The 24,852-nt window shown below is 38.7% G+C and overlaps 1 protein-coding gene across 3 annotated transcripts; it reads right to left on the bottom strand.

Annotated features, from left to right (window-relative positions):
- Window positions 1–336: 336 nt before the first annotated feature.
- LOC129739095 (proton-coupled folate transporter-like) lies at window positions 337–17,990 on the bottom strand. Of its 3 annotated transcripts, XM_055730492.1 has the most exons (6): window positions 17,749–17,990; window positions 8,921–9,043; window positions 7,584–7,721; window positions 6,527–7,517; window positions 6,407–6,468; window positions 337–570 (listed from the first exon to the last, which is right to left on the bottom strand). In XM_055730492.1, the coding sequence occupies exons 1-5, from the start codon at window positions 17,897–17,899 to the stop codon at window positions 6,408–6,410; spliced, it is 1,464 nt and encodes a 487-aa protein (XP_055586467.1). In that variant the 5' UTR covers window positions 17,900–17,990; the 3' UTR covers window positions 337–570; window position 6,407. The 3 variants fall into 3 exon arrangements, with proteins under 3 accessions (XP_055586467.1, XP_055586469.1, XP_055586468.1); XM_055730494.1 differs by lacking the exon at window positions 337–570 and having other exon boundaries at window positions 6,375–6,468; window positions 6,527–7,397; XM_055730493.1 differs by lacking the exon at window positions 337–570 and having other exon boundaries at window positions 6,375–6,468; window positions 7,584–7,713; window positions 9,003–9,043.
- Window positions 17,991–24,852: the final 6,862 nt, after the last annotated feature.

Here is a 24,852-nt window from a genome sequence, read left to right as displayed (position 1 = left end):
GCATATTATTTATGAGCAGAATATTGCTGCTAAATGTTGAAAATCTGTGAAACATAAAACCTAACTTAAAAGTAACGCAAATTATTCATAACACGGAAAATAATAAAAAGGAAAAATTTACCTTTTTGCGAGGTGATTTTTTTCCACCCTTCTTTCGAGGTAAATTTTACCTTTTTTTCATTCACCTAGCAAAAAGGTTAATATTACCTTTTTTCAATTCACCTGGTTCGCATTCACCTAGCAAAATAGTACATAATACCGTTTTCCCATTCACTGATTTAAAAGGTAAATCCTATTTGGTTTGGTTGGTTTCTTCAATAAAAATGAAAAAAAAAAATCATTCAAATATTTATATTTATTTGAAATAAATAGGGACTATTCATTATATTTATTTTTTAAATGTATCACCGTGTTTAAAAAAATTATTGAAGTAAATCCTTTTTCGCCAGGCTTGTGGCAATTCAGCTTCACGTTCTTCCGCGCCATAATGGTGACTAATCCAGTCAGATCCGGCTTTTCCGGAAGGATATCTGGAGGATGACGTGAAATATACCTCGAAGCTGGGCCGATCTGAAACAAAACATAGTATTATGACGAGAACCAGCACAACTAAATGATATCTAAGAAAAAACTCATATTGGCACGACACATAACTTCCCTTCTGAACGACAAAACAGCTTAACCTCAATAAATGGATTCGTCAAATAGTTACTTTTGTTCGAGATGAATTGTACCGTTTTGTTTAGCTCAATCCAGGTCAATTTCACCTCGCTACGAGGTAAGTTTTACCTTATTCGGATTTACCTTTTTTTCTAGGTGAATTATACTTTTTTATTGAGCTCAATTCAGGTGAACTTCACCTCACTACGAGGTACCTTTTTTGGATTCACCTTTTTTCTCGGTGAATTGTACCTTTTTTCCAACCTTGATTCAGGTATATTTTACCAAGCTGTTAGGTGAGTTTCACCTCGAAGAGGTAGAAGTTACCTTTTTGGCTTTCACGAGCGTTCACCTTTGTTAACTCGGTAAATTTTACCTTTTTATTATTTTCCGTGTAACCAATAAAGGGTGTCCACGATGAAGTTGCCACACACAAAATTGATTCGCAAAATTCGAGTTTTCATTCGATTGCCATCAAATTTTCAGAGATTGAAAAATTACTATTAAACTTCATTTTATCATTCTATGCGTTTTTTATTTACAGTCCATACGCAAATGCCCGCACCTTGGCCTTAACCCCGGCCATAAGATTCTGCACAACCTGTGAATCAACCGTTTTTATGCATGTAAGAAGGTGCTGCTTCATAATCGTCCAGTACTTCTCGATGGAGCGGAGCTCCGAAATTGACCTTATTGTCCGCATATCACTTCAGCACGTCCTTGGAGTAGTGGCATGAGGCCAAATCCGACCAGAAGATTGTTGGGACGTTGTGGGCCTTCAGGAGAGGAAGCAGCCGCTTCTGGAAGCACTCTTTCATGTAAATGAATCTGTCCGTTCAACGTGTTTTGGGTCACAATAGGTGCACTCCGCTTCCTGCACGTGCAGATGGCTTGCCAAACCAGGAATTTATTCGCAAATTTGGACATCTTATGAGTGTGGACATGCTCCGGAACGCTGAACTTATCCTTGGCCGTGAAAAACACACTGCCGGGGATCTGTTTGAAGTCGGCCACATATATATCGCCGTCGTTTTGTACCTTGAACGTTCGAAGCCCAGCCCTAGTTTTAGCCTTCTGGACAAAACTTTGGCTTATGTGCAACTTCTTAGCCACATCCCGAACGGAGGCGTTCGGGTTTCGGTTGAAGGCCCCAACTACGGGGTTGTGATTTTTGGTGTTGTACGGAATACTTTTTCCTTCACTTCTGGGCTTCCGATCGGTGGTCAATCGTTCCTCGAACCGCTTAATCATTCGCGATTCCCAACGTTTTAGCGATGGAACGATGCGAGAGATCCTTGTTCTTGTGATGAATTCGCAAGATTTTATCACGCACGAGCTGTTCTTTCGACTCGCGAGTTTTGATCACAGGACTTAAAAACTTGCAGGATGTAAGTAAACAATGCACTTTGCACTAATTTTTTTTTTTTTTTTGTTTTGTTTCGATTATAGTCGTTTTAACATCTTTGTGTCATTTGCGACTTATATCAACGATGAAGTTGGCGGACGAGTCATTGAAAAACTTATCCGGTACAACTGTGATCGATGTTTACTCTTGGGCTCGAACTAACGGACATCGTTTGAACTAAAGCCACCAACATTTTTATTAAATTCTACTCAACGATCAAAAAGTTAAGGCAAATTCATAGTGGAACTGTCCTCCTTCAGCACCCTTTGGTGAGGCAGGACTATCGTGCGTTGCTGTTTCGTAGACAACTACTATAATGAAATTGTTGATGAGTTCTTCGTACGTACACCGACGTTCTGGATCCTTGCTCAAGCGTTTTTTTATGAATTCAAACTGCTTGAACCGCTTGAAATCTCGACTGGATCTCGCTTGAACGGGAGCTTCACAACGCACCACCCAGTGTGATCCCTGGTGATGTGCTGTCTGTAGTGTAGTCTTCACACAATCGTTCTTCCACTTATAGGTGGCGCTGCGGCACGAGTTTTTTCAAGTTCCCAGAATCGAGACACAAGTTGGTTCGTCGTTAGTTCAGGTTCTGTTTATTTGTCAACACAACGAGAGCTTGTTGTTGGCAGATTCTGTGCGGCATTCTCCTGCGCGACCCAACCTAGAACTGTATGCTGCAAAACTGGCTTGCTTGGACCCAAAGAAATGCGCCAGCCTTCCACAAGCTGTTAAACACCCCGGCACCGATGAGCAGGTCAACAGAGGCTGGTTTGTTCAAATGTTCGTTTGCCAACGGTATGCTGGTATTCAATTTCCAACTGTCGATGTCGAATTGACGATGGGGTAACTGATCGAGGATCCTGTCCAGAATGACACACTCCAGAGTCATCTGCAGGTTGAAATGCTTGGAGGTGACAAAGGATGCCTGAGATCCCCAATCAAGAATACGGCATCGCACCATGCCTAACGCACAGACAGTTGGTGCAGAGATCCATCCGGTGTACTGTCTGTAAGCGTTCAGCAGATGACATCGATCGAACCGCTGACAGAATAGAAGATAAAGCCAAGTTCTTTTAGAAGTGGGACACTTTCTTTTGCTGATAGCTCATTTACTAGTAATCGGACATTCCAAATTTTGACAGCATTTTGCTGCCTGTAAAAAGTACTATCGGAGCTGTGTGAGTGGTGGAAAAGTCAAAACTGTCCACGAAGTTCGAATCATGCGGTGTAAGGAAGAACATGATCGGCAACTACGGTTAAGGGTCAACAGGAAAATCATGTCTCATACCAGAATTTTTAATGTTTAAGAAGCGAAAAACTAACTGTAGAACGCTGAAATTTCCAACAATTGTTTTTTCTCCGATAAGCTGAAAATGTTGCCTAGTAATGAGTCATTCCAACCTAACCTCGAACAACAAATTTTTGCTTGTTCCAGAACTCGTAAGCTGTAAAGCCGATATCAAGGATATGAGACAGATGATTTCTGATGGACGACAAAACTTATATAAAACCCTATTTCAAACAAATTCCAGCGTTTGAATTCCATAACATGTCTGCTCTTGGCAATATCTCTAGCTTATTACAGTATGTATTTGCTGGTTGTTTTGTAAAAAGTATAATGATTTGCTAAGATTCTGCTCCTGTGGAAAAAACAACAACTTTCAAAACTAAAACTTTGGTTTTCGCGGCTTTTAAAAGCCTAAAAAGGGTAATCTTGTTTGTACCCTTCATAACCTACGATCTACACTAACCGATTATACTTTAAGTTCAATCTCATGACGGTTTTACCACACCGGAGATAGGATAAAACAACTTTAGGGCGTCTCTGTAAGCTTATTTTGGCCATCGATGAGCAACAGCACGTCGTTGAAATAAATCAAGAATAGTATTGGTCCTAAATGGCTCCCTTGAGGCACTCCAGAGGTGGCGAAAAACTGGTTAGAGAAGGATTCTGCCGTTCGGACAATAAGTTTCCGACATACCAGGTAGCTGCGAAACCATTCCAGTAGAGACCCACAAAAACCAATGCGATCGAGTTTGGCGGTAGCTATTTCATAGTTCACTTTGTAGAAAGCGGCTGACAGGTCGGTGTAGATGGCGTCTGTTTGGAATCCTGAAGCAAAACTGTCTTGCACCTTAGACGTAAACGCCAGTAGGTTTGTGGTCGTAGAGCGCTTAGGCATAAAGCCATGTTGATCATAAGAAAAATATGCTTTGCAGTACAAGAATCGCTTAACGATTGATTCCTCCTCATCCAGATGATTCTCGATGTCATCAACGGCAATGCATTAGTCAAGATTTTGATTATGAACCGCACGAAAGTCCACCAATAGGTCTTGGGGGATGCTCCAGGGCAGCTTCCTTAGGCTTGAGGGCCTCAATGCGCTGCTCTGCTCTGCTCGCCTGAACCTTCCTTCGATGGCTGACCGCTTCATCAGAAGTGATTCCATGTGAATGATGAACACATCCTGTCTACAGCGCCAAATGGTACCGCAGGGATTGAAGAGCTGAAACGGTCTTCTGAGGTTTCAGATTTAATGTTGAAAGACAAACTGGTTACATATTCGATGATTCACGATTTGATTTTAATTTTTAACTGATTTCATCATAATTATTTTCTGCCCTTTTTACTTATTTCGTCCAGACTCTTCTTGTACAAACTTTCTGGGTCTCTGTTTCCGTCTATTTGTTCTTCGTTCAGACTCTAGAAGTTCTGGGTCTCTTTACCTTTGTGTGCACCAAGTTTCACACCCATACAACAATACGAATTTGACATTCGAGTTGAAATTTTTGTCGATTCATTCATATCACTGCTGACCCGTATGACAACTGTTAAAGGGTCTTTTATAAATATTAATAATAATAATAATCCATATCACTCAAAAATATCTCATTTTCACTCGCTAAAAGTGATGTCAATCTTCAACCATTTTCTGAAACCTCTATACTTTTTAAAACGCTTGTTAGATTTTTTCCTGTAATTCAGGGATTTTATGATTTACCTTGAAATGAAACTACTCAGAGAGTGCAAAATGAATTTGGGAATCAATCAATCACACATTTCATGCTATAAAATAGTATTTAAAGCTAAACTAGAGGTTAAAAAAGTGCCTTATGTTACTAACATTGTATGATGTCCCTCTGATGTATGAAATAGAAAAAAAATTACCGAATTGAGGACGAAATGACGAAGAAGTGGGTTTCTAAGGCAATGATAACATTTGTAATTTACGTAACTGCCTTTCGATTTGAAACGGCTTCTTGAAGGTGATCTATTGTTGAACGGATTGTATCTTTCAGACCTACCAACCAAAGTCCCGACTTCGTGATCCAGGGTTGGTCGGCTCTTCTCAAACAACGAAGAGCCGGGAGAAAACAACACTGTTTTCAGTTCGGCTTCCGAGTGTAATCCTCTTTCTCTGATCGTGCTCCATTCGTTACCCGAGTTTACACGAGCTGTTAGTGACTCGGACGGTAAGTGCGAGAGCCTTCTTTTTTCTTGCAAAAGGTAGCGTTCGAAGAGAGGTGCCAGACGGTTTCGTCAAAAAATCAGGACACCACGAAGAACAAAAAACAGGATTTTTTAGTTCACCAGTAGATTGGTGGAAATTAAATGTAGCTCTTCTTAGATTGCATAAATTAAGGCAAAATAGCGGTGCAGTATACGCCTTAATTTATGCAACAAAAGAGATAAGAAGTTAGGTGGCTTGTAAGGCTATGATCATTTAGAATCCGGACACTTCATTCCGGTGATAGCTACATCACTAGAGACCGGATATGCAGAACTTTGGTAGCGTTGTGTTGGTTATTCTATTCATTGCGTACTTAAAGGCGCAATTTTCTAATTTCTAGATAAAAGCACTTTTTTTAATCATTTTTATCAGGAATTATTGAATACATATAAATATATCTTTTTGGAATCGAGGGATCAAGTAAACCCATAACCTACATTTTAGAAAACTTTTTCAAAAAAAAATGACAGTTTACTATTTCTTTGGAAAAATGTTCATATTATAATGATTGACATAGCTTTTTCGTGTGGGATGGGATTTTAAAGTGATAAAAAAGATCTTCAAGTCACATTTTGATAGATTTTTCAAACAAAGTGCAATAATCCTTTTTTTTTAGATAACAGGTTTGTTGTTTTGTTGGCAAATTTTCCTAGAACATTTGATCTATGTAAGATATTCCAGTTTCGAGATATAGCTGAAGAACGAAGTATCCCCAGGGATCAAGTATCCTCATTCCCCCGTACTTATTAAGTCACTTATTTAAATTCAACTGAACTGAACAAAATCATAAATATGCACACATCAGGTATCAAGTTTTTATTACATCAGCTACACACTGTCGTCTCCATTTTCTGTTCTCGAGTCTTCAACAGTGCATGAGTAAATCTGGAATTATAAGCGAAGAATTTGAAATAAATATTTGAACTGATTAAGATTTTCTTACCCTACTAATACTAGATTAATACCAAATACTCCCGCTGTCGCGTACAAATAAGTTGCCGGGGCATACTTAAGCGTCTTCTGGTACAAAAAAGTGAAAAAGAAAACGGCACCTATGGGTGTAACGGCTTGGATGGAAACGTCCAATGCATACATTTTGGCGGTTTCCTCCGAAGGCAGAATGTTCGATATAATCGATCTAATAGTTGCTGTTTCGATTCCTTTGAACGGAGTCAGTGCAGAAGCAAGATACAACTGCCAGCCAGCAGTGGACATTCCTTTTATCACAAAATCTCCAATGTGATTTACCGTCGAAATAGCCATCAGTCCGATGTCACTGCATTTGAATATTTTTTTCAGAAAACTTATCCCAAACATATTACCAAGCATAATGAAGCTAAGCTCAGCTGATAGCCAGAGACTGTACGATTGCGCATCTAAATTGAACTCTTGTCTCGTGTACAGGAAGAATAGAACTCGTCCGGAAGATGCAAATTCAATGAGGGCTCCAATCGCCATCAGAAGCCACATAATAGGTCGCTCACGATTGGGTCTTCTTTGAGTTAATGTAGTCAACATTTGCCGTAGTAAATCCAAATTGAAGAAATCATTACACTGGACTCCCTCCAGAGAATCTGTTTTCCAATTGACACTTTCCTCCGTTCCTAGGTAAAGGTAGATCAAACTTACAATTGTGGCCAACGCAGAGATACAGAACATTGTTGATACCGAGAGAAAGTTGCCTAAGAAACTGCTCACGAGTAATCCTCCGACAACGCCACACATGATGAATCCTTGTAAAATTCCCATCCGAACGGTGCGATTCGCTTCATTCGTTATGTCATTCATGACACTAAAAATGCCGAGGTTGAGAACTGCGTATCCTCCCAAGACGGAAACCGGAATGTTGGCAAGCACGTAACACCACGGAGAAATGGAATAAAACGTAGACAGGTAACTCAAACAGGCTATCAGTGAGTCCGTGATCAAGAATCCTGAAACAAAAATAAGCCGATTCAAGTTAGACACACTTTCTAAATACCAACAGCTGATTGACCTACCGACTAAGCTGAAAGCGATAATAGGTTTTCGACCGTATCTATCAGACCAAGGACCGAATCCCAGTGCCATGAGGGCTGGAATCACCGATGTTAACAGTACGATAGACATCGAAACGGTGGCTGCGTAAGGCTGTACAATAGACTAGTTCACTTTTCGGCTTTTTTCGCTGATCACAACGCCACTTACAGGGTTTGATCCTCATTCATTTTCAAGAACTCTGGTCGAATTTGAGCTCATTTGAGTAAGTTTCCAGCATGCGCTAGAAGTTTTATTGAAAAAAGTCAATTTTTCTGGAAAATTTCCGTAGATGTGTTCTAGCAAGCTGTTGTTAATATAAAATGATAATTTTATAGTGCTCGGTGAATGGTATGACAAGCATTCGTATGAACCTGTTTTAGATAATTGACTAAAACAAACCGAAAAAATTTAAAAATTCATAAACTACCAACTTTTACAGAAAATTTACTTACAAGTTGAGAGCTTAAAATCAGTAGTAAATAGATAACAAATATTTTCGATATAAACTTTTCATAAAAAGATAGCCTTATTTATAACCTTTAATTTGATGTATAACACTTAACTATCGCAACAGTACAAGCAAAGATATTCAAACATTCACATCACATTCTTTGAATCATAATGTTGTCTCCATTCAAGTTTTAGCATCATGCAACCTGCAAAACGTGGCATCAAGAGGACTTGCTTACAACTTGATCAAAGCGCGCGCTTTTTTTAACTCCTGGCCCCGTCATGGGGTACTTGATTGAATAAAATATCCTTTCTTGTGCACAAGTTGGTGTGGAGCAAGCTTGAATGAAAAATATTTTATCAAATCAAATTTGTTGCATAGATATTTGAATAACTTTGCTAGCACTCTTGCGATCATTAAGTGTTATACATCGAATTAAAGGTTATAAATAAGGCTATCTTTTTATGAAAAGTTTATATCGAAAATATTTTTTTTCTATTTACTACTGATTTTAAGCTCTCAACTTGTAAGTAAATTTTCTGTAAAAGTTGGTAGTTTATGAATTTTTAAATTTTTTCGGTTTGATTTAGTCAATTATCTAAAACAGGTTCATACGAATGCTTGTCATACCATTCACCGAGCACTATAAAATTATCATTTTATATTAACAACAGCTTGCTAGAACACATCTACGGAAATTTTCCAAAAAAAATGACTTTTTTCAATAAAACTCCTAGCGCACGCTGGAAACTTACTCAAATGAGCTCAAATTTGGCCAGAATACTTGAAAATGAATGCGGATCAAACCCTGTAAGTGGCGTTGTGATCAGCGAAAAAAGCCGAAAAGTGAACTAGTCTACTGTACAAGCTGCTCCAGGTTTGAACTATTGATGGCATCACTGTCGTTTCGAAGTTTAGAGCACACTTCCGCTCCCAAGCTCATACTCACCTCGCACGATTGATACATAATCTGATCGGTCAGCATGACGCCTAAAAATGGATCAGATTACATTGGTTAATTGTATGTTATACCTTCAGGCGGTTTCTTGAGGGATCTTTTAATGAATGCTGCACAGCAATCTCTAAGCATAGCATAGCGACCAGAACAGAACAACCGAAATAAGTTGTTTCGTTGATTAAACTTTCACATGTTAACATAGAAATGTCCACAAACGTTGCCAATGAAAGCGTGTATCGTCAAAAAGAGCAGAGAACAGCAAGGTTAGATTAGGGATACCATACGTACTCTTTTAAGAGAACATGTACTCTTTTTCGATCGAGAAATGAGCGTACTCTTCTTTTTGTGAAAATTTACCAAATGTACTCTTCTTTGTTGAAAGACATTTGGTCGGGATTCGACCAGACCGAACTGAACGCCATAAACTTGATTTCGAGAAAATCGAGTTCGAAGTTCACAGCCCTACCATTTGATACCATATTATCGATATCTTATTTAATCATTTTACCATCACATTTAGACTCTTATAAAGCCATTGAGGTTATACTGATCGATTTCTGATTACACATTAAGCAGAAAACTTAACTTTAATAGTATTATGTTTGCACCCAGTTCACTCTGGTCGAACAAAAATGTTTAAAAAATTGTCATGCACTATCATTTGACTGGGCAATAAATTTCGCACTTTTGAAAAGCGGAATATCTGTGATTTTAACTTATCGGTTGCGTTCTGAACGACAGTAAGCTATAAAATAAAGCATCTGTTATCGTTAAATGTCAAAAATCCTAACATTCCCTTAAGTAAATTGGAACACAAAATTCAAGGGATTCGGTTCAGTCTGGCTGAACAAGATTTCAATAAATGTTAACAATCCGCAACATAAAGTTTTTTGCCACGGGAACGTTTCTTATCATCTAATTTTTTAGATATTAGTTCTTGACAAGCCGAAGAATTGTTTTGAAAAGAAAAAAACCAACACAAATAAGCTTATTTCGCACAAATTCAGTTACAGGCAGGACCAAAACATGCTTTTCATCTTCACCTTAAAGCTGGCTCTCAGTTCACTTTGGCGCAATGCATTTTTGCCATTTTTACTGTCTGCAACTTTGGAATATTCTAATAAAATCAGCAAAAATAGGAAAAATTTTCTGATTCTCATTGGATGGGTAGTTTTTCATGTTTTGCATCCGCTGCAATAGATAACTCATTTTTTTTCAAATTGGCGTTCAGTTCGGTCTAGTCGAATTGCGACCATTTGATCAGAAAAATCAACGTATTCTTCTTCTATTTTATAAAGTTGTTTCACATCTTATGCAAAAACTACGAAAGGAATACAGCTTACAACAAAATACTTAAGCATTTTTATTTAGTCGACTTTTTTTTAAACGTTTTAAACAGTGGGCGTGATAAGCGCCTTTGAGTATGCAATCAGTTATCAATGTGCTCAAAATTTAGGTACAGTTAAAGAATATTTTCAAAGAAATTTTATAATTGTCATGTAAGTCACTCAACCTTCAAGACATTTATAGTATTTGATTGAAATGAAATATCTCGGTGCCACCTCACCTGCTCACCACCTAACACGACATATGTAAATATTTACAGTAGAATCTCGCTTTTCCCAGCTCCGATTATCCGAGCCACCATTTCTATTCAAAATCCATGTAGAAATATGTTTTATCATGGCGATATATTGTTAAGCTATAGAATCGACGTTTTTGGCAAGTACAAAGTCTAAACTTGTGAAAAACGCCGATTAAATAGAAAATTAAAACCCTTGTAGGAACCGAGCTATGAGCCTTGAAGATATGCAATACGAGATCAAAAGGATAGGGTTTTTTTTAATGTATTTCGATTAATTCACCGTTTAACTTATCCGAGGTGGATCCTCTCCCGACTACCTCTGGTGTTCTACTGTACATCCTTTTGCATACCATCCGGGCGCAAAGCTCGATTAAAATATGAATCTTGTGTCAACCGGATGGCTAGGATAGGGTTACCATATCCTGCTACGCCAAAAAGAGTAGATTGAGAAATATTTTCAAAATTGTAAAGACAAACGCCATTTATTCAAAGCCATGATGTTTGAGGTCATTCAAATAGCGCCAATTTGTTGCAAGATAAAACTTAATTACTTAATTGACAAATGCTCAATATTTTAAGTTGGATTATTCAAAGTTTCGATTTTATACTGAGAAAGCACACCAAAGTTGATAAAAAAAACTGAATTTTTAAATAGTTTTTTTAGAGGCGTAGTTTTTCACTCTTCAAAAACATTATTGCTGATTCGTTCGCTTTTGATTTGTGCACTTTGCTTTTCAGCAAGTTGTTGTTATGCATATTGCCTACTGTTCAGGGTTTCATTGCATACTCAAAGGCGCTAATTTTGAACGAAAAATCCAGATTGAAATCGTGAATTTACTCGTTATTCCTTCCTTTGAAACATTTAACAAAAGAAGCAAAACTGAAGTGATGTGCAACGAATGCATTAAAAGTTGATTTTTTTTTATTTATAAGAATACAATCTTCATGTATCGGAAGAAATAATTTAATTTATACATATGAGAAAATTTCATTTTTTCCTTCCACCAAAAAAGAGTACATTTGATAAAATTTTACAAAAGGAAGAGTACGCTCATTTTTCGATCGAAAAAGAGTACATGTACTCTTAAAAGAGTACGTATGGTATCCCCATCCTATACCAACACTGTTGGTGTAAAAATATTTTTCGAACAACCACCAAATTTTTTTAAATAAAATTTATTATTAATTATCCTAAATTATTTTATTTATTTACATAGTATACCGTCTCACGACATAACTTGACGAACATAATGCCTATAATTCACTCGGTCCATGGCAACCGTTCTCCAATTTCTCGGGCACCCCACGTTCGCCAGATCACGCTTCACTTGGTCTAACCACCTCGCTCGTTGAGAACCCGCTCGTCTTGTTCCTACCGGATTCGTAGCGAACACCTGTTTTGCAGGACAGTCGTCCGGCATTCTCGCAACATGTCCCGCCCAGCGTATCCGGCCAGCCTTCACCACCTTCTGGATACTGGGTTCGCCGTAGAGTCGCGCGAGCTCGTGGTTCATCCTTCGCCTCCACACTCCGTTCTCCTGCACGCCGCCAAAGATGGTTCTTAACACTCGTCGCTCGAATACTCCGAGTGTACGCAGGTCCTCCTCGAGCAATATCCATCTCTCGTGCCCGTAGAGAACAACCGGTCTAATATGCGTCATATACAGGTTAAACTTCGTGCGAGGGCTGATAACTCGCCCCCGGATCTAACTGTTGGTGTCAATGTCTGCGGTCACCAGTGAGCCGTGACAGACAAAGTCTTCGACTATCTCCAGCTCGTCGCCGTCGATTTTGATTTTGTTATTACTGGACAAGCGGGTTCGGTCGGTTTCGGATCCGCAGGCCAGCATGTACTTCGTCTTGGACGTATTAATCATCAACCCAATCCTTCCTGCTTCGAGTTTCAGTTTGCGGTAGATCTCCTCCATCACATCCTCGCCTTGATCAGTCTGATCAGCTTCTCGGAAAAGCCGTTCTCGTCCATGATTTTCCATAGCTCGTTACGGTCGATCGTGTCGTATGCGGCTTTGAAGTCGATGAATAGATGGTGCGTAGGGACTTGGTGTTCCCGGCACTTTTGGAGGATTTGCCGTAATGTGAATATCTGGTCCGTCGTTGACCGTCCCTCCATGAAGCCGGCCTGATGACTTCCCACGAATCTGTTTGCTTGTGGCGTTAGGCGGCGGAGTGTAGGATTCGGGATAACACTTTGTAGGCGGCATTGAGGACAGTGATCGCTCGGTAGTTCTCACAGTCCAATTTGTCGCCCTTCTTGTAGATGGGGCATATTACCCCCTCCTTCCACTCCTCCGGTAGCTGTTCTATGTCCTAGATCCGGACTATCAACCGGTGTAGGCAATCGGCCAACTTTTCCGGGCCCATTTTTAAGAGTTCAGCTGCGATGCCATCCTTCCCAGCCGACTTGTTTCTATTCAGCTGGCGAATGGCTTCCTTAACTTCACTCATCGTTGGGAGTGGCTCCTCCACGTCGTTGGCTACGCCGGCGATGCACCTTCCCCCACCGTCTTGATCTCCTGCATGTGCGCCGTTCAGGTGTTCATCGAAGTGCAGCTTCCACCTTTTGATCACCTCACGATTGTCCGTCAGAATGCCCCCGTCCTTATCCCGGCACATTTCGGCTTGCGGCACGAAGCCTTTGCGGGATACGTTGAGTTTCTGATAGAACTTTCGTGTTTCTTGGGAACGATGCAGCTGCTCCAGCTCCTCCTCCTCCTCCTCCATGCAGCGCTTTTTCTCCTGGAAAATTCGGACTCGCTGCCTCTTCCGCTGTCGGTGATTTTCCACATTTCGACGGGTGCCTTTTTGCACTACTGCCGCCCATGCGGCATTCTTTTCGTCCATCACCCTTCTACACTCCTCGTCGAATCAGTCGTTCCGTCGAGTTCGCTCCACATAACCGATGACGTTCTCCGCAGCACTGTTAATAACTGTCTTGATGGTATCCCAACAGTCCTCGAGAGGGGCTACGTCAAGCTCGCCCTCTGCCGGCAGCGCTGCTTCGACCGATTGCTTTCGACCTCAGGTTGCTTCAGTCGTGCGATATTTAACCGAGGCGGGCGCCGGTTTCGTGTGTTATTCACTACGGAGATTTTTGGGCGCATCTTCACCATCACTAGATAGTGATCTGACTCGATGTTGGCGGCTCGACAGTATCTGACGTCGATGATGTCCGAGAAGTGCCAGCTGTCAATCAAAACGTGGTCGATCTGTGATTGCGTTTGGTACGGTGATCTCCAGATGTACTTGTGTGGGAGGCGGTGCTGGAAAAAGGCACTACGTACGGCCATTCGTTTGGAGGCGGCGAAATCAATAAGTCTGAGGCCGTTTTCGTTGATCAGCTGGTGCGCACTGAACCTTCCAAGTGTCGGTTTGAATTCCTCCTCCTGGCCGACCTGAGCATTGAAATCCCCGATGACGAACTTGATATCATGTTTTAGGCAACGGTCGTATTCACGCTCCAGCTGCGCGTAAAATTCGTCTTTGTCGTCACCGGTACTTCCGAGGTGAGGGCTGTGCACGTTGATGATGCTGATGTTGAAGAACCGGCCCTTGATTCCCAACCGGCACATTCGTGAGTTGATCGGCCACCACCCGATCACACGCTTTTGCATCTTTCCCATCACTATAGAAGCTGTTCCAAGCTCGTGTGTGTTGCCGCAGCTCTGGTAGATGGCACGACCATCTGGGTACGTTCGTACCGTGGAGCCCTTCCAGCATACCTTCTGCAGCGCTACTATGTCGAACTTGCGGCTCTTCAATTCGTTGGAGAGCACGTGGGTACTGCCCACAAAATTTAGAGATCGGCAGTTCCATGTTCCAAGTTTCCAATCGCTAGTCCCTTTTCGTCGCGTGGGTCTTTGCCGATTTCCATCCGAAATTTGTTGTTCGTTGTTCGTTGCTTATGTTTTTTTTAGTCACGGGCTCGCAAGGCCCGCAGCTAACCCCACTGTTCAGGAACGTCCCTGACGGATTCAGCGATAGCATCAGATATTTCTATAAGGAATTAAACTCACTCATTCAAACAAACGTTACAAATAGAGGACTGTATTAGCTAACAATTATTTTACAAACAAGGAGGACTTCTGACACACAATACTTTTGGCCCTTATGGCCTCTGACTTGCCCATTCTGGGCACTTACACTGGCCAATCTTGGCCTCTAATAAGGTGAACCTTCGCTTCTGGTGGTTGGTCGGGAAAAGAGATCGATCCAAGGATCAACTTTGGCTCGACCCTGTGTTATCGTCTTCGAAACCGATGATGCCCGATGTATTTAGGCGCGCTTAGCTGCCGTTAAAGCTAGCAGCATGGCGATGTATTACTGGGCCCTTTTGGTTCAATAGGATGGTTCAATTTCACCTGCTCGTTCCAGAACACCCACTATCTCGCAGGAGGACCGTCGTGATGTTGCTGTTCTGGGTCCCGAACACCACCAGGACGTTGTTGCACTTCGCACGCCGCCCCTGACATGGAGAACAGACGCGTACGAAGCCCTCTGACTCAGTCTGCATGCGACCAAAGCATCCACCGGGGTTGGGTACCCGATCTCCGCTTAGGTTGCTCGCACCCCAGCTAGCACCACGGGGAGGTAGAGGATCGAAGTTGCAGACAAGAGGTGATGTGACCACTACCCGAAGGTTGGGTGTATGGGGTCTCGAGTTACACATTGTCTACCGTTCACTAGCCTATCCTAAATTATGTATGTATTGATTACTGTTTGCATACTCAAAGGCGCTTATCGCGATTTAAAATGCATGTAATGAAAACAAGATGTTAAAGTAATTTGTTGTAAGACGTATTCCTTCCGTACAACCTCATAAAATAGAAGAAAAACGTTTTTCAGATCAAATGTCTTTCAACAAAAAAAGATTACATTTGGTAAAATTTTACAAAAAAGTAGAGTACGCCCATTTCTCGGCCGAAAAAGAGTACATGTACTCTTAAAAGAGTATGTATGGTAACCCTAGTCTAGGCTAAACTGCATCAAACTACAAATCAAAGATTCAACTTTTAAATCTCGATTCCATATGCTGGAATATGATTGTTTTGCATCAGGCATCCAAACATAAATTTTTATGATTTCAACTAGTAGAATTTTTTGTAGTATTTTTTACTCCTAAATGTATGCAGCACCCTTATGTTTCTTCTTTTAAAACATTTTCGACAGAAAGAAAGTAAAACTTAATTCGAACAAAACCAAAAATTACTTTAATTTGGGCTTTATGCGTTATGACATCACAAATATATCAAAAACTATTATTTTTGTTTGATTTTCCGTCAAAAACAAAGTTTGTTGCAGCTTACTTCTTTTTCTTAGTGGGAGAGAGTATTCCGTAAAATTCCACAAAAAGAAGAGTACGCTCAGTTCCGGATCGGAAAAAGCTACATGTACCCTTAAAGGAGTCTTTATGGTAACCCTATTCTAAATCATCATTTTTTTAAACCAACCAAGAAATGTTTTGGATTGTTCGCAAAAAAGTAACCCATAATTGCGAAAAACCTGGTGGTCTTTTTTTTGTTTCGATTATAGCCGTTTTTCCATCTTTATGGCATTCGCGACTTTATATCAACGTTGCAGTTGGCGGACAGTTATTGAAAAACTTATCCGGTACAACTGTGTTCGATGTTTACTCTTGGGCTTGAACTCGAGGACAACGACTCAGAAGGCAACTGACTTGCCAACTGAGCTATATCACAATCCTGCCACATTTGTAAAATTTCGGTTTGAATTTTCCCACCTTCTGGATCTTTTCACTCGAAAATGCTGCAACCTTGCTTGTGCCTTTGTCTTCATGTCGTACGGCCCACTTCAAATCCTCCGCCAGCAGTCGTTCTTCTACAATTTGCAGGGTCAGATCATACATCGCCAAATTCTCCAGAGCCGTCACCAGATGATCGAACGACTCAGGAAGCGTCTGAAACAACGAAATAACGGTTTCCACTTCTTTGAGTTTGACCCCCACCGTATTCATCTGCCGGTGAGGTCCTGGGTACCGATGGACTTCTCGGCAAACATATTTGCGAGCGCCTCCCACATGGCCTTCGCAAAGTTTTTCTCCCTGACAATCTCCAAACATTAGTTGGCAAGGAAGCTCACGATGTGGGATTTCTCCATGTGCTTTCAAAGCAGAAAAGATTCTTAACGAAAAATCTTGTTTTTAATCACTTTTGATCCAGAGAAAAAAAACCTATCGATTTAGCTCTGCCCATTTATCTGACGCTCGGGTATTTGACGCTATAAAAATAGCGTACCTAGGTCAGTTGGGCTCATTCGTAAAATTATTCTTGTATCGGCAACATCGGGAAAGGTAAACCCGTAAAAGTCTAGATTGGCAGTTTTCACTGCTGCCAATCGAAAGGAAAGAGTCAATCTTGAATACGTTTCGGAAGATCACGACACATTTGCTCCACATTTTGGTAACCTGAGTTGCGTCTCGAACCGTTTTTCCACTTCTTTTAAGCTTCCGCTTCGGCGATACCACTGTGACTTCCCGACTGTAGTTGTCATACTCTCTAAATCTGGCTTTTAAGGATTTTAATGAAAGGTTCCTTGTACAACTCCGACTCCATCGTCTCTTTCGTCATGAACACTGAGTTCTTTGCTCCGCAGCTACATATCCCTTGCCAAGTCTTACGTATTTCTCAAATTGATTATTCAGAAATTCCCGAATTGCATCTTGAAAACTACCAAATATAAAAGGTTGCCATTTCTTACACTGTTGATATTTTTTCATGGAACTTTCACACAAGCTAGTTTAACTCATAAATTCACTATTTATTAAACTTTGAACATTTTATATGCACTTGAAAGAAAGGTACAGCTATTTTTGTAACAAAAAAGGAGAAATTGATATTGCTTCGCAAATTTAGCTGTAATGTAATCAAAATTCATGTAATAGTCGTAGAATTTGTTGGAGTTGTTCAAAAATTAAACTCTAATGCCTGTCGATTAACATTTTCATCATTTTTGTAATTTAACTGTTTTACAAGAAAACGCTACAGTCAAAGTGTTAATCCACCTGGCACTTCACTTGAATTAAACCGATAGTTCTTCCTTAAGCTATGGGTTAGAATAAAACTCCTCATGCTTGTATCTTCAGAGTTCCATAATAAAATAAATGGATCAATTCACCAGATAAACTCCATCCGAAACTGTGTAACAGTGCAACGGGTTCAACGGAAACTCCGGAAAGCTGTCGTTTCTGCCGCAAGCTATCCGGCTTCAGCAGCGGCGTTCGTTCTGGATCGGACTCCATAGCACCTGGCGTCTTCGGGGAGCTCATCACTTGCACTGATAAGATTGAACTTGACTGACAGCTGATCGGCAAAAGGTTGTGTAGATGGAAATCTCCGTCTGCCCAGCTGATCTGCACCTAGCGTAACGTGGGATGACTCAAACTGAATTTCTATCAGCCTTTAGCAATCTATAAAATCCAAACAAAGCTACTGATCAATAACCGACTGAAGCTGGAAACCGGAAAAAATACAAGTGCATTTTTATTGAATAGAGATTTTTCAAACAATCATGTTTTTTGTTTAATTTCTTCTAATGGATTCTAAGCAAAAGTGTATAAGACTTTTCTATACGAAAGTCTTATGTTGCCTATTAACAGGCGCAAATTTTTGGGGACTTCTTCGTTCCAAAAAAGTAATGATTTCTTTCCTGATTTAGTTTGCATTAATACTAGGCATTTATAAAACTTCATTTTATCAATTCAGGCTATTATATTCACAAAAACTTTTATTTGGCCCACACAGACACTAGCGTTGTTTTCAGGAGTGTTGATTTGTATGACATAATCAATAACCATAGCTATAATAAATCACTCCACGCCTGCCGGACAGATGATGGGATCAGATCATGACTGAGATCTTATACCTTTTGCTTGAAATGCTAATCACCCTGTTATCAATGTTTATTAGCAATCAAATCCACGAGTTAGTTTATGACTAGGCGATGTTTGGAAATAAAGCTACTAGAGCATAATTCTTGAAACGCGGTCTGTTGATATTCGGTGCGAATGAGTTTATAAGTCCTGAACATTACAATTTTTTGTATAATTTTCTCTCGTGTTGTTTTGAAAGGTTCATGAATGCTACCGTAATGTTGTCACGCTTTCTTCAAAAGTAACACATGTTTAGCACATTTGCTAAACTCAGTTTTATCGTGAGAACTTAAATATGCAATAAAATAATAATCTGATTTTTTTTAATACTATACAAAATTTTCAAGTTTGAAACATTTACCGCCTGTGTGTAGGCAATGGCAGGATTTTAGAGTAGAAAAAAATGATTTTTTTTGCCCTTATTTCGGTACTTGTTTTGGTTAAAAACAAATGAATTCCAATCGACCGCCACCACTTTAAAATCAAAACAATGATAACAAAATCAGCAAATGCCCCCGAAAATAATAACCAAAAAAACAGAACATCGAACGAAAACGCTAAAGTGGAATGCTCGGCAACCATTCATCGGTCGGTTATTGCTAAAACATCCTCGGAATATAGAAAAACCCAGGAAAACGCTCTCAAATCCTTTTTCACGATAGAATAAATCCGAAAATGGATTTAGCGCTTGATTTTTCACGTTATTTTCCACGTCGTCGTCGTATTCCGGTGCGCTGGATTTTCCATTCAAAAGATCAATTTTTTTTTCTCGTCGCGTTTGCTGCTGTTGTTTGGAATTCCTTCTTTCTTCGTCCACCGCGCCAACAAGCGAGGAGCGGTCTCTTCCTTTTTTCTCGGTTCGATAAAACCGACCGGCGTGGATTTAGTCCAGGAATGGAAAGTGTATCGGAAAAGCTAAACCATTTTCGCTTTTCTTTTCAATTTGGGGTTAAATTTTCTTGGACGGCGCAGTCCTCGGGTTCGATCTGGCAGAGGCGTTTTTGAGGGAAGAAATCTTTGCAAGGTTGTTTTTGCTTTGATCAGCGTTCTATTGGTACCTAAATTTCGATTCAAATTGATATAGACTGTAAGAGTTTTTATTGAAAAAATGCATCAGACTATTTTGATAAATATATTAGTAACGCGAAATGAGGATAAAATGAAAACTGCTAAGTAAGAACAATCATTTATTTTAATCAACTAGTTTAACGTATTTATAAAATTTCTGTTTTGTCTAAATCATATTGTAAATTTTTATGTTACGCTTTAATTCGCAAAAAGAAAATTGAATGTGCATAAATTGAGGGGTAAAAGATTCTCGTTTCTTAATCGGATGTTTGAATAAGTAAGAATAGTAACAATGTTGAAGTGATTCGCAGATAAAAAAAAACTGTTTAGCTGTTAGCTGAAGTAATTAGATTGTGTCTTACATTACCTAGCTTAGATATTTTTAAAGGATCCCACTATTACACCCCTGCAGGAGCAGCTACAGCAGCAGATTGACCTTTTTGAATTTTGCCTTTCCGTTTGTTCGGATTCCACCGACAATTTTAGGGTCATCGGAAAATTGAATAGGTACATTCAGCTTTGTTTTGGTTTTGGTCTTAACGGGTTCTGCGGGTTTTATTTTCCCGAGATCTGCCTCGTTGGAGGAATGCACGTGTTAAAGAGGCTTGAAAGCCTTGGAAGTAAGGGTATTTAATCTTATTCAAATCACATTTCGATAATTGTTTCGCTCTCATGGTTTAAGTTTCATCTCGAAAGCTGAACCCATTTTTCAATAGTCTTGTTGTTTAATGTAGAATATGCAAACTTACGAACACTACTCAAACCAAAATCTATTAAAACCAAATGAATAACAGTGAGAAAAAGTTTCGATTTTTACAGAACGCATCCCAAATGTCCCCCATAGTTGTTTGAGAGTAATAATATTTTAATGGTATTTCGGCGAAATTAATTCTAAAGCCTAGTCTAGGGACACCATACGTACTCTTTTAAGAGTACATGAACTCTTTTTCCATCGAAAAATGGGCGTACTTTTCTATTTGTGAAATTTTACCAAATGAACTGTTTTTTAGTTGAAAGACATTTGATCAGAAAAACCAACGTATGTCTTCCATTTTATGAATTTGTTTCACATCCTATGCAAAAACTACAAAAGGAATACAGCTTACAACAAATTACTTGTACATCTTGTTTTAATAAACATACATGTTTAGTCGTTATAAACAGTGAGCGCGTTAAGCGCCTTTGAGTATGCAAACAGTAATCAATATGCACAAAAATTAGGTATATTACAAGGATTCATTTCTCTACAAAAAAATACAAGAAACTTTTAAAGAAAATTTATAATTGTCATTTAAATATCTCGGTGTCATCTCAGATAGCACGAAATATGCACAGTAGAATCCCGCTCATCTAAGCTCCTTTATGCGAGCCTCCGCTTTATTCAAAAATGTGTTTTATCATCGCGATATATTGTAAAGCTATTAAATTGAAACCTCTGACAAGATTAAAATCTAAACTTACCAGAAACGTCGATTATATAGAAAAAATTAAATCCATGCAAAGCAAGCTATGCGCCTTGATGATATGCAATACACTCAATGTCAATGAATTTCGTTTAATCCGAGGTTTCGCTTATCTGAGGTGGTCCTCCCACGACTACCTCGGGTAAGCGGGGTTCTAGTGTACATCCTTTTGCATACCATCCGGGCGCAAAGCTCTGGATGGATCTGGATCTTGTATCAACCTGATGGATGGGATAACGCAGGAGCTCAGAAAACCAGGACTCGGATAAGCGGGGTTCTACTGTTAATCGTTTCTCGTGACTTTTGGATAAATGATCTCAATGTACTCTTCTTCGTGTCGCGGAATCTGGTAACCCTAATCTAGACTGAATCATGTTATGTCATTTTTTTCCATAACTATATTTTCCGGGATCTCTTACCAATACCTATAAAGGGAGCGGAATAGCCTACCTTGTATATTTCAACTCCCTACCTTTTTTGGGTGCATTTGATAACTGTTTGCATACTTAAAGGCGCTTATCGCACTCACGACTTATAACGACTAAAATGCATGTTTATTAAAACCAAATGTGTCCCCCATAAAGCGGGGTAAGTGAAGACAACAGTGTAGAGGATAGATGAAATGATTCAGATATGTATATAAAATAAGGTTGAAATAGGTCATAAATTGACATGTTGTTGGGTTTCGCGTTTTCATCGTGTAAGTTGAGAGCGAGCGAGAAAAATCCAAAGCTCCCAAACAGGAGCAGAGCAAACATTCAGTTATTCTACGACTATTGGAGTACACGGATGCGTGTTGTTAAAGTTGTTGAAAATACTTATAGAATCGAAAGGAAACTGGCGGATTCTACAATGGCGCAGTTGAGACTCCCTCCGCCAGGTAAGTTGGTGATATTGTTGAAAACAAAGAAAATTAACTTTTGTGTTTCGTTCGGGAAAATTCAAAGTGAAGTGACAGGAGAAACAATTTTGAATGTTTTGATATGGCAGAGCTCTGACGCAGGAGCAGAGCTCTGGTCAAAAGCAAAGAGTTTTAATAAATGGCAGGCTGATGATGGAGCTCTGACGCAAGGGCAGAGCCCTAGAAAAAAAAAACAACTGACTCTGACGCAAGGGCAGAGTTTTGGAATGGATAAATTTTACAATTAGCTATTGAATCGAAAACAAAAAGAAATTTGAAAAAAGTTGAGGCTCTGACGCAAGGGCAGATTTTCAAAATGCAATATTAAGATGGAAATCAAATAGAAAATTGAAAAAGGTGATGCTCTGACGCATAGGCAGAGCTTCAAAGCAAAACAAGAGAACTGACGCAAGGGCAGAGCTCCAATAAAACAGGAGAACTATGGCACAAATGTAAAACTCTGAAAAAGCAGCAGTTTTAGAGGAGTGATACCACCGAATGAGAAAATAAAAGATGACAAAAAAAATGATAAGTGAGTTAAAAAAATACAATCTTGAAGGATTGAGATTTCAAAAAAAAGATGAATTATTGACACAGCAAAACTTGACTTGAAAATAAACCTTTAGAAAGTAAAATTTTAAATAGGTAAAAATGGTAAATGATTGACATGAAATAGCTTTGGCTTTGGAGAAGCTAGAAATTTAATAAGCAAACGGAGATAAAAGATGGAACCCGATTATCATAATTGAGAATTCTAACGACAAGTATGAACAAAAGATATTAAAATGTAAATGTTAATATAAAAAAACGGAATGATTGAAATCAAGTAGCTGGAAAATCGAGCTTCGGAAAGAATAAAATAGATATGTAATTTTGAAAATTAAAAAAAAAAAAATTTTAGCCAATTTTTGTTAGAAGAGAATAAGAGGGTTTTTGAATAAATTTAAATTTCAAAAATGGTAGATGACTGAGATGGATGAATTATGAAGTAATGGAAGCAAGAACAAAATAGAAAATAAAAAAATAAATAAAACTTATTACCAAAATAAAGAAGTTGGATATCATATTTCTTCAAAAGATATACTATAGGGGAGAGTGGGGATACTTGATCCCCTTTTCTTATTTGCACCATATCTTTTTCGAAAAATTTAGCAACTCGCCGTCCTTGACATTTTCCGACAGCTTGTAACTTCAAGTTCCTATGCTCCAAAAATTAGAATGATACTTGAACCCGTTGATGAACTAGAAGCATTTTCGTGGGAGTAAAAAAATTGCGATTTTTCTGAAGTTAGGGGGGACTTGATCCCCTATTTAAGGAGACTTGATATTTTATTCAGGAAGCTCTAATCCTTGTATAAAAATCAAACAAAACCCCAAGATAGAATGTTAATTGACTATTTTGGTCATGTTTGTTCTCATTTCACAACTTATAGCAGACATAAGAAGAAAATTCTATAACTATGTCTCAACGCTAATAACATTGCATACTCAAAGGCGCTATTTTTTATAATTAAGAGAAAATTAATTATTTTTGCTCTTTTCTTCAGACAATTGTTAGATAAATATTAGTATTTGGATAAATATAAGTAATTTCGTGATCAGCAATCATAACGCTCAATTTAGAAGAAGAATATGCCGTTTTTAAGGGGGATCATTTGTACCCAACTCTAGGGGATCAATTATACCCATAATCAACATTTTAGAAAACTTTTTCTGAAAAAAGTTGAGAGTTTTCGATTGCTTTGTAAATATGGCGTTATAAAGTTCATTTTACGCTCGAACGATTGATACATTGGAACAAATATTTTTTTCATAATTTTCCCATGTAACGAACATTTTAAAGTGATGAAAAAAGATCTTCACGTTACATTTTGTGAAATTTTTCAAACAAAGTTCAATTACTCAAACAATTATTTTGTTAAAATTTTTTAAACTACAAGTATTGTTATTTTGCTCATTTTGGCACATTTTTCTAGAACATTTGATATTTGTAAGACATTCCAGTTTCGAGATATAGCTAAAGAATCAAGTATCCCCAGGGATCAAGTATCCTCATTCTCCCCTACTATAAAAATTGAAAATAAAATAGAGGGTTGAAAATAAATTGAAATTGTTAAGTGGTGAAGTTTTGCAAAAGCTAGAACTTTTGAAAAAATATTTGAAATTAAAATAACTCTGACGTAAGAGTGTAAAGGATTTCCTCTATTGGAGATATTAAAAAACAGGTCAATGAGACACGCAAAACACATCAAACGTATGCTTATTGTGTTCAAATGTGAGCACGTGGAAACAAATAACACTATCACCAATTTGTTGCACTTAGTTCAAGCTTCAATGTGGTTTATTAGTTTTAAAAGTCCACTTGCACGTTTTGCAATAAAAGCTCGTGAAGTAGAGTAAAAATAAAAATTAAAGTTGCAATAAGTTGGCTAGGAAACGTCATAGAATGTTGAAATCTTGTGCAAAACGTGTGATTTAAATGCCCCTACAAAAGATCAGAACATCTTATTCATGTAAATCCTCATTTAACTATAGTTATGTTTAGAAAACTAACTTTTAAATAACTTTCAAAAGAAAACCTTTATAACTCTGCTCTGAAAAGAGATAGAGTTTTGATGAATTCAACAAAGTTTCATATTTTCATGTATTCTACAACTTTGTAGTATAAAATAAAGCTCCATCTATTGAAATAAAAAAGTTAAAATTTTTAATTTTTAAATAGTGGACTTTGACTAACTTTTGATACTTTCAAGTTATGAAGCATGTTTGAAGAAGCAAATGTTCTGAAGACATTTAAGAGATTAGATGAAAGACAGAGGCGCCAGCAAAAAAGTTCCACTTTTAGCCATTTCGGACCACTGTGCACCCCAATGTGTACCGTCAACTGGGGCAACATGCAACAATTTTCAACTTCAATG

This window comes from Uranotaenia lowii, chromosome 1 (genome assembly GCF_029784155.1).
Source record: "Uranotaenia lowii strain MFRU-FL chromosome 1, ASM2978415v1, whole genome shotgun sequence".
NCBI lineage: Eukaryota > Metazoa > Arthropoda > Insecta > Diptera > Culicidae > Uranotaenia > Uranotaenia lowii.
The sequence above is the reverse complement of the archived record's forward strand: the minus strand, read 5'-3'. Positions and strand labels throughout refer to the sequence as shown.

Excerpts from the sequence above, each read along its gene's own strand:
- LOC129739095 (XM_055730492.1), bottom strand. The coding sequence starts at position 17,899 with ATGAGCTCCCCGAAGACGCCAGGTGCTATGGAGTCCGATCCAGAACGA. Across the intron at positions 9,044-17,748 it reads TTTCGGATGGAGTTTATCTG|GCGTCATGCTGACCGATCAG; the intron begins GTGAATTGATCC and ends ATCCATTTTTAG. Across the intron at positions 7,722-8,920 it reads TAGTTCAAACCTGGAGCAGC|TTGTACAGCCTTACGCAGCC; the intron begins TTGTACAGTAGA and ends TGAACTAGTCTA.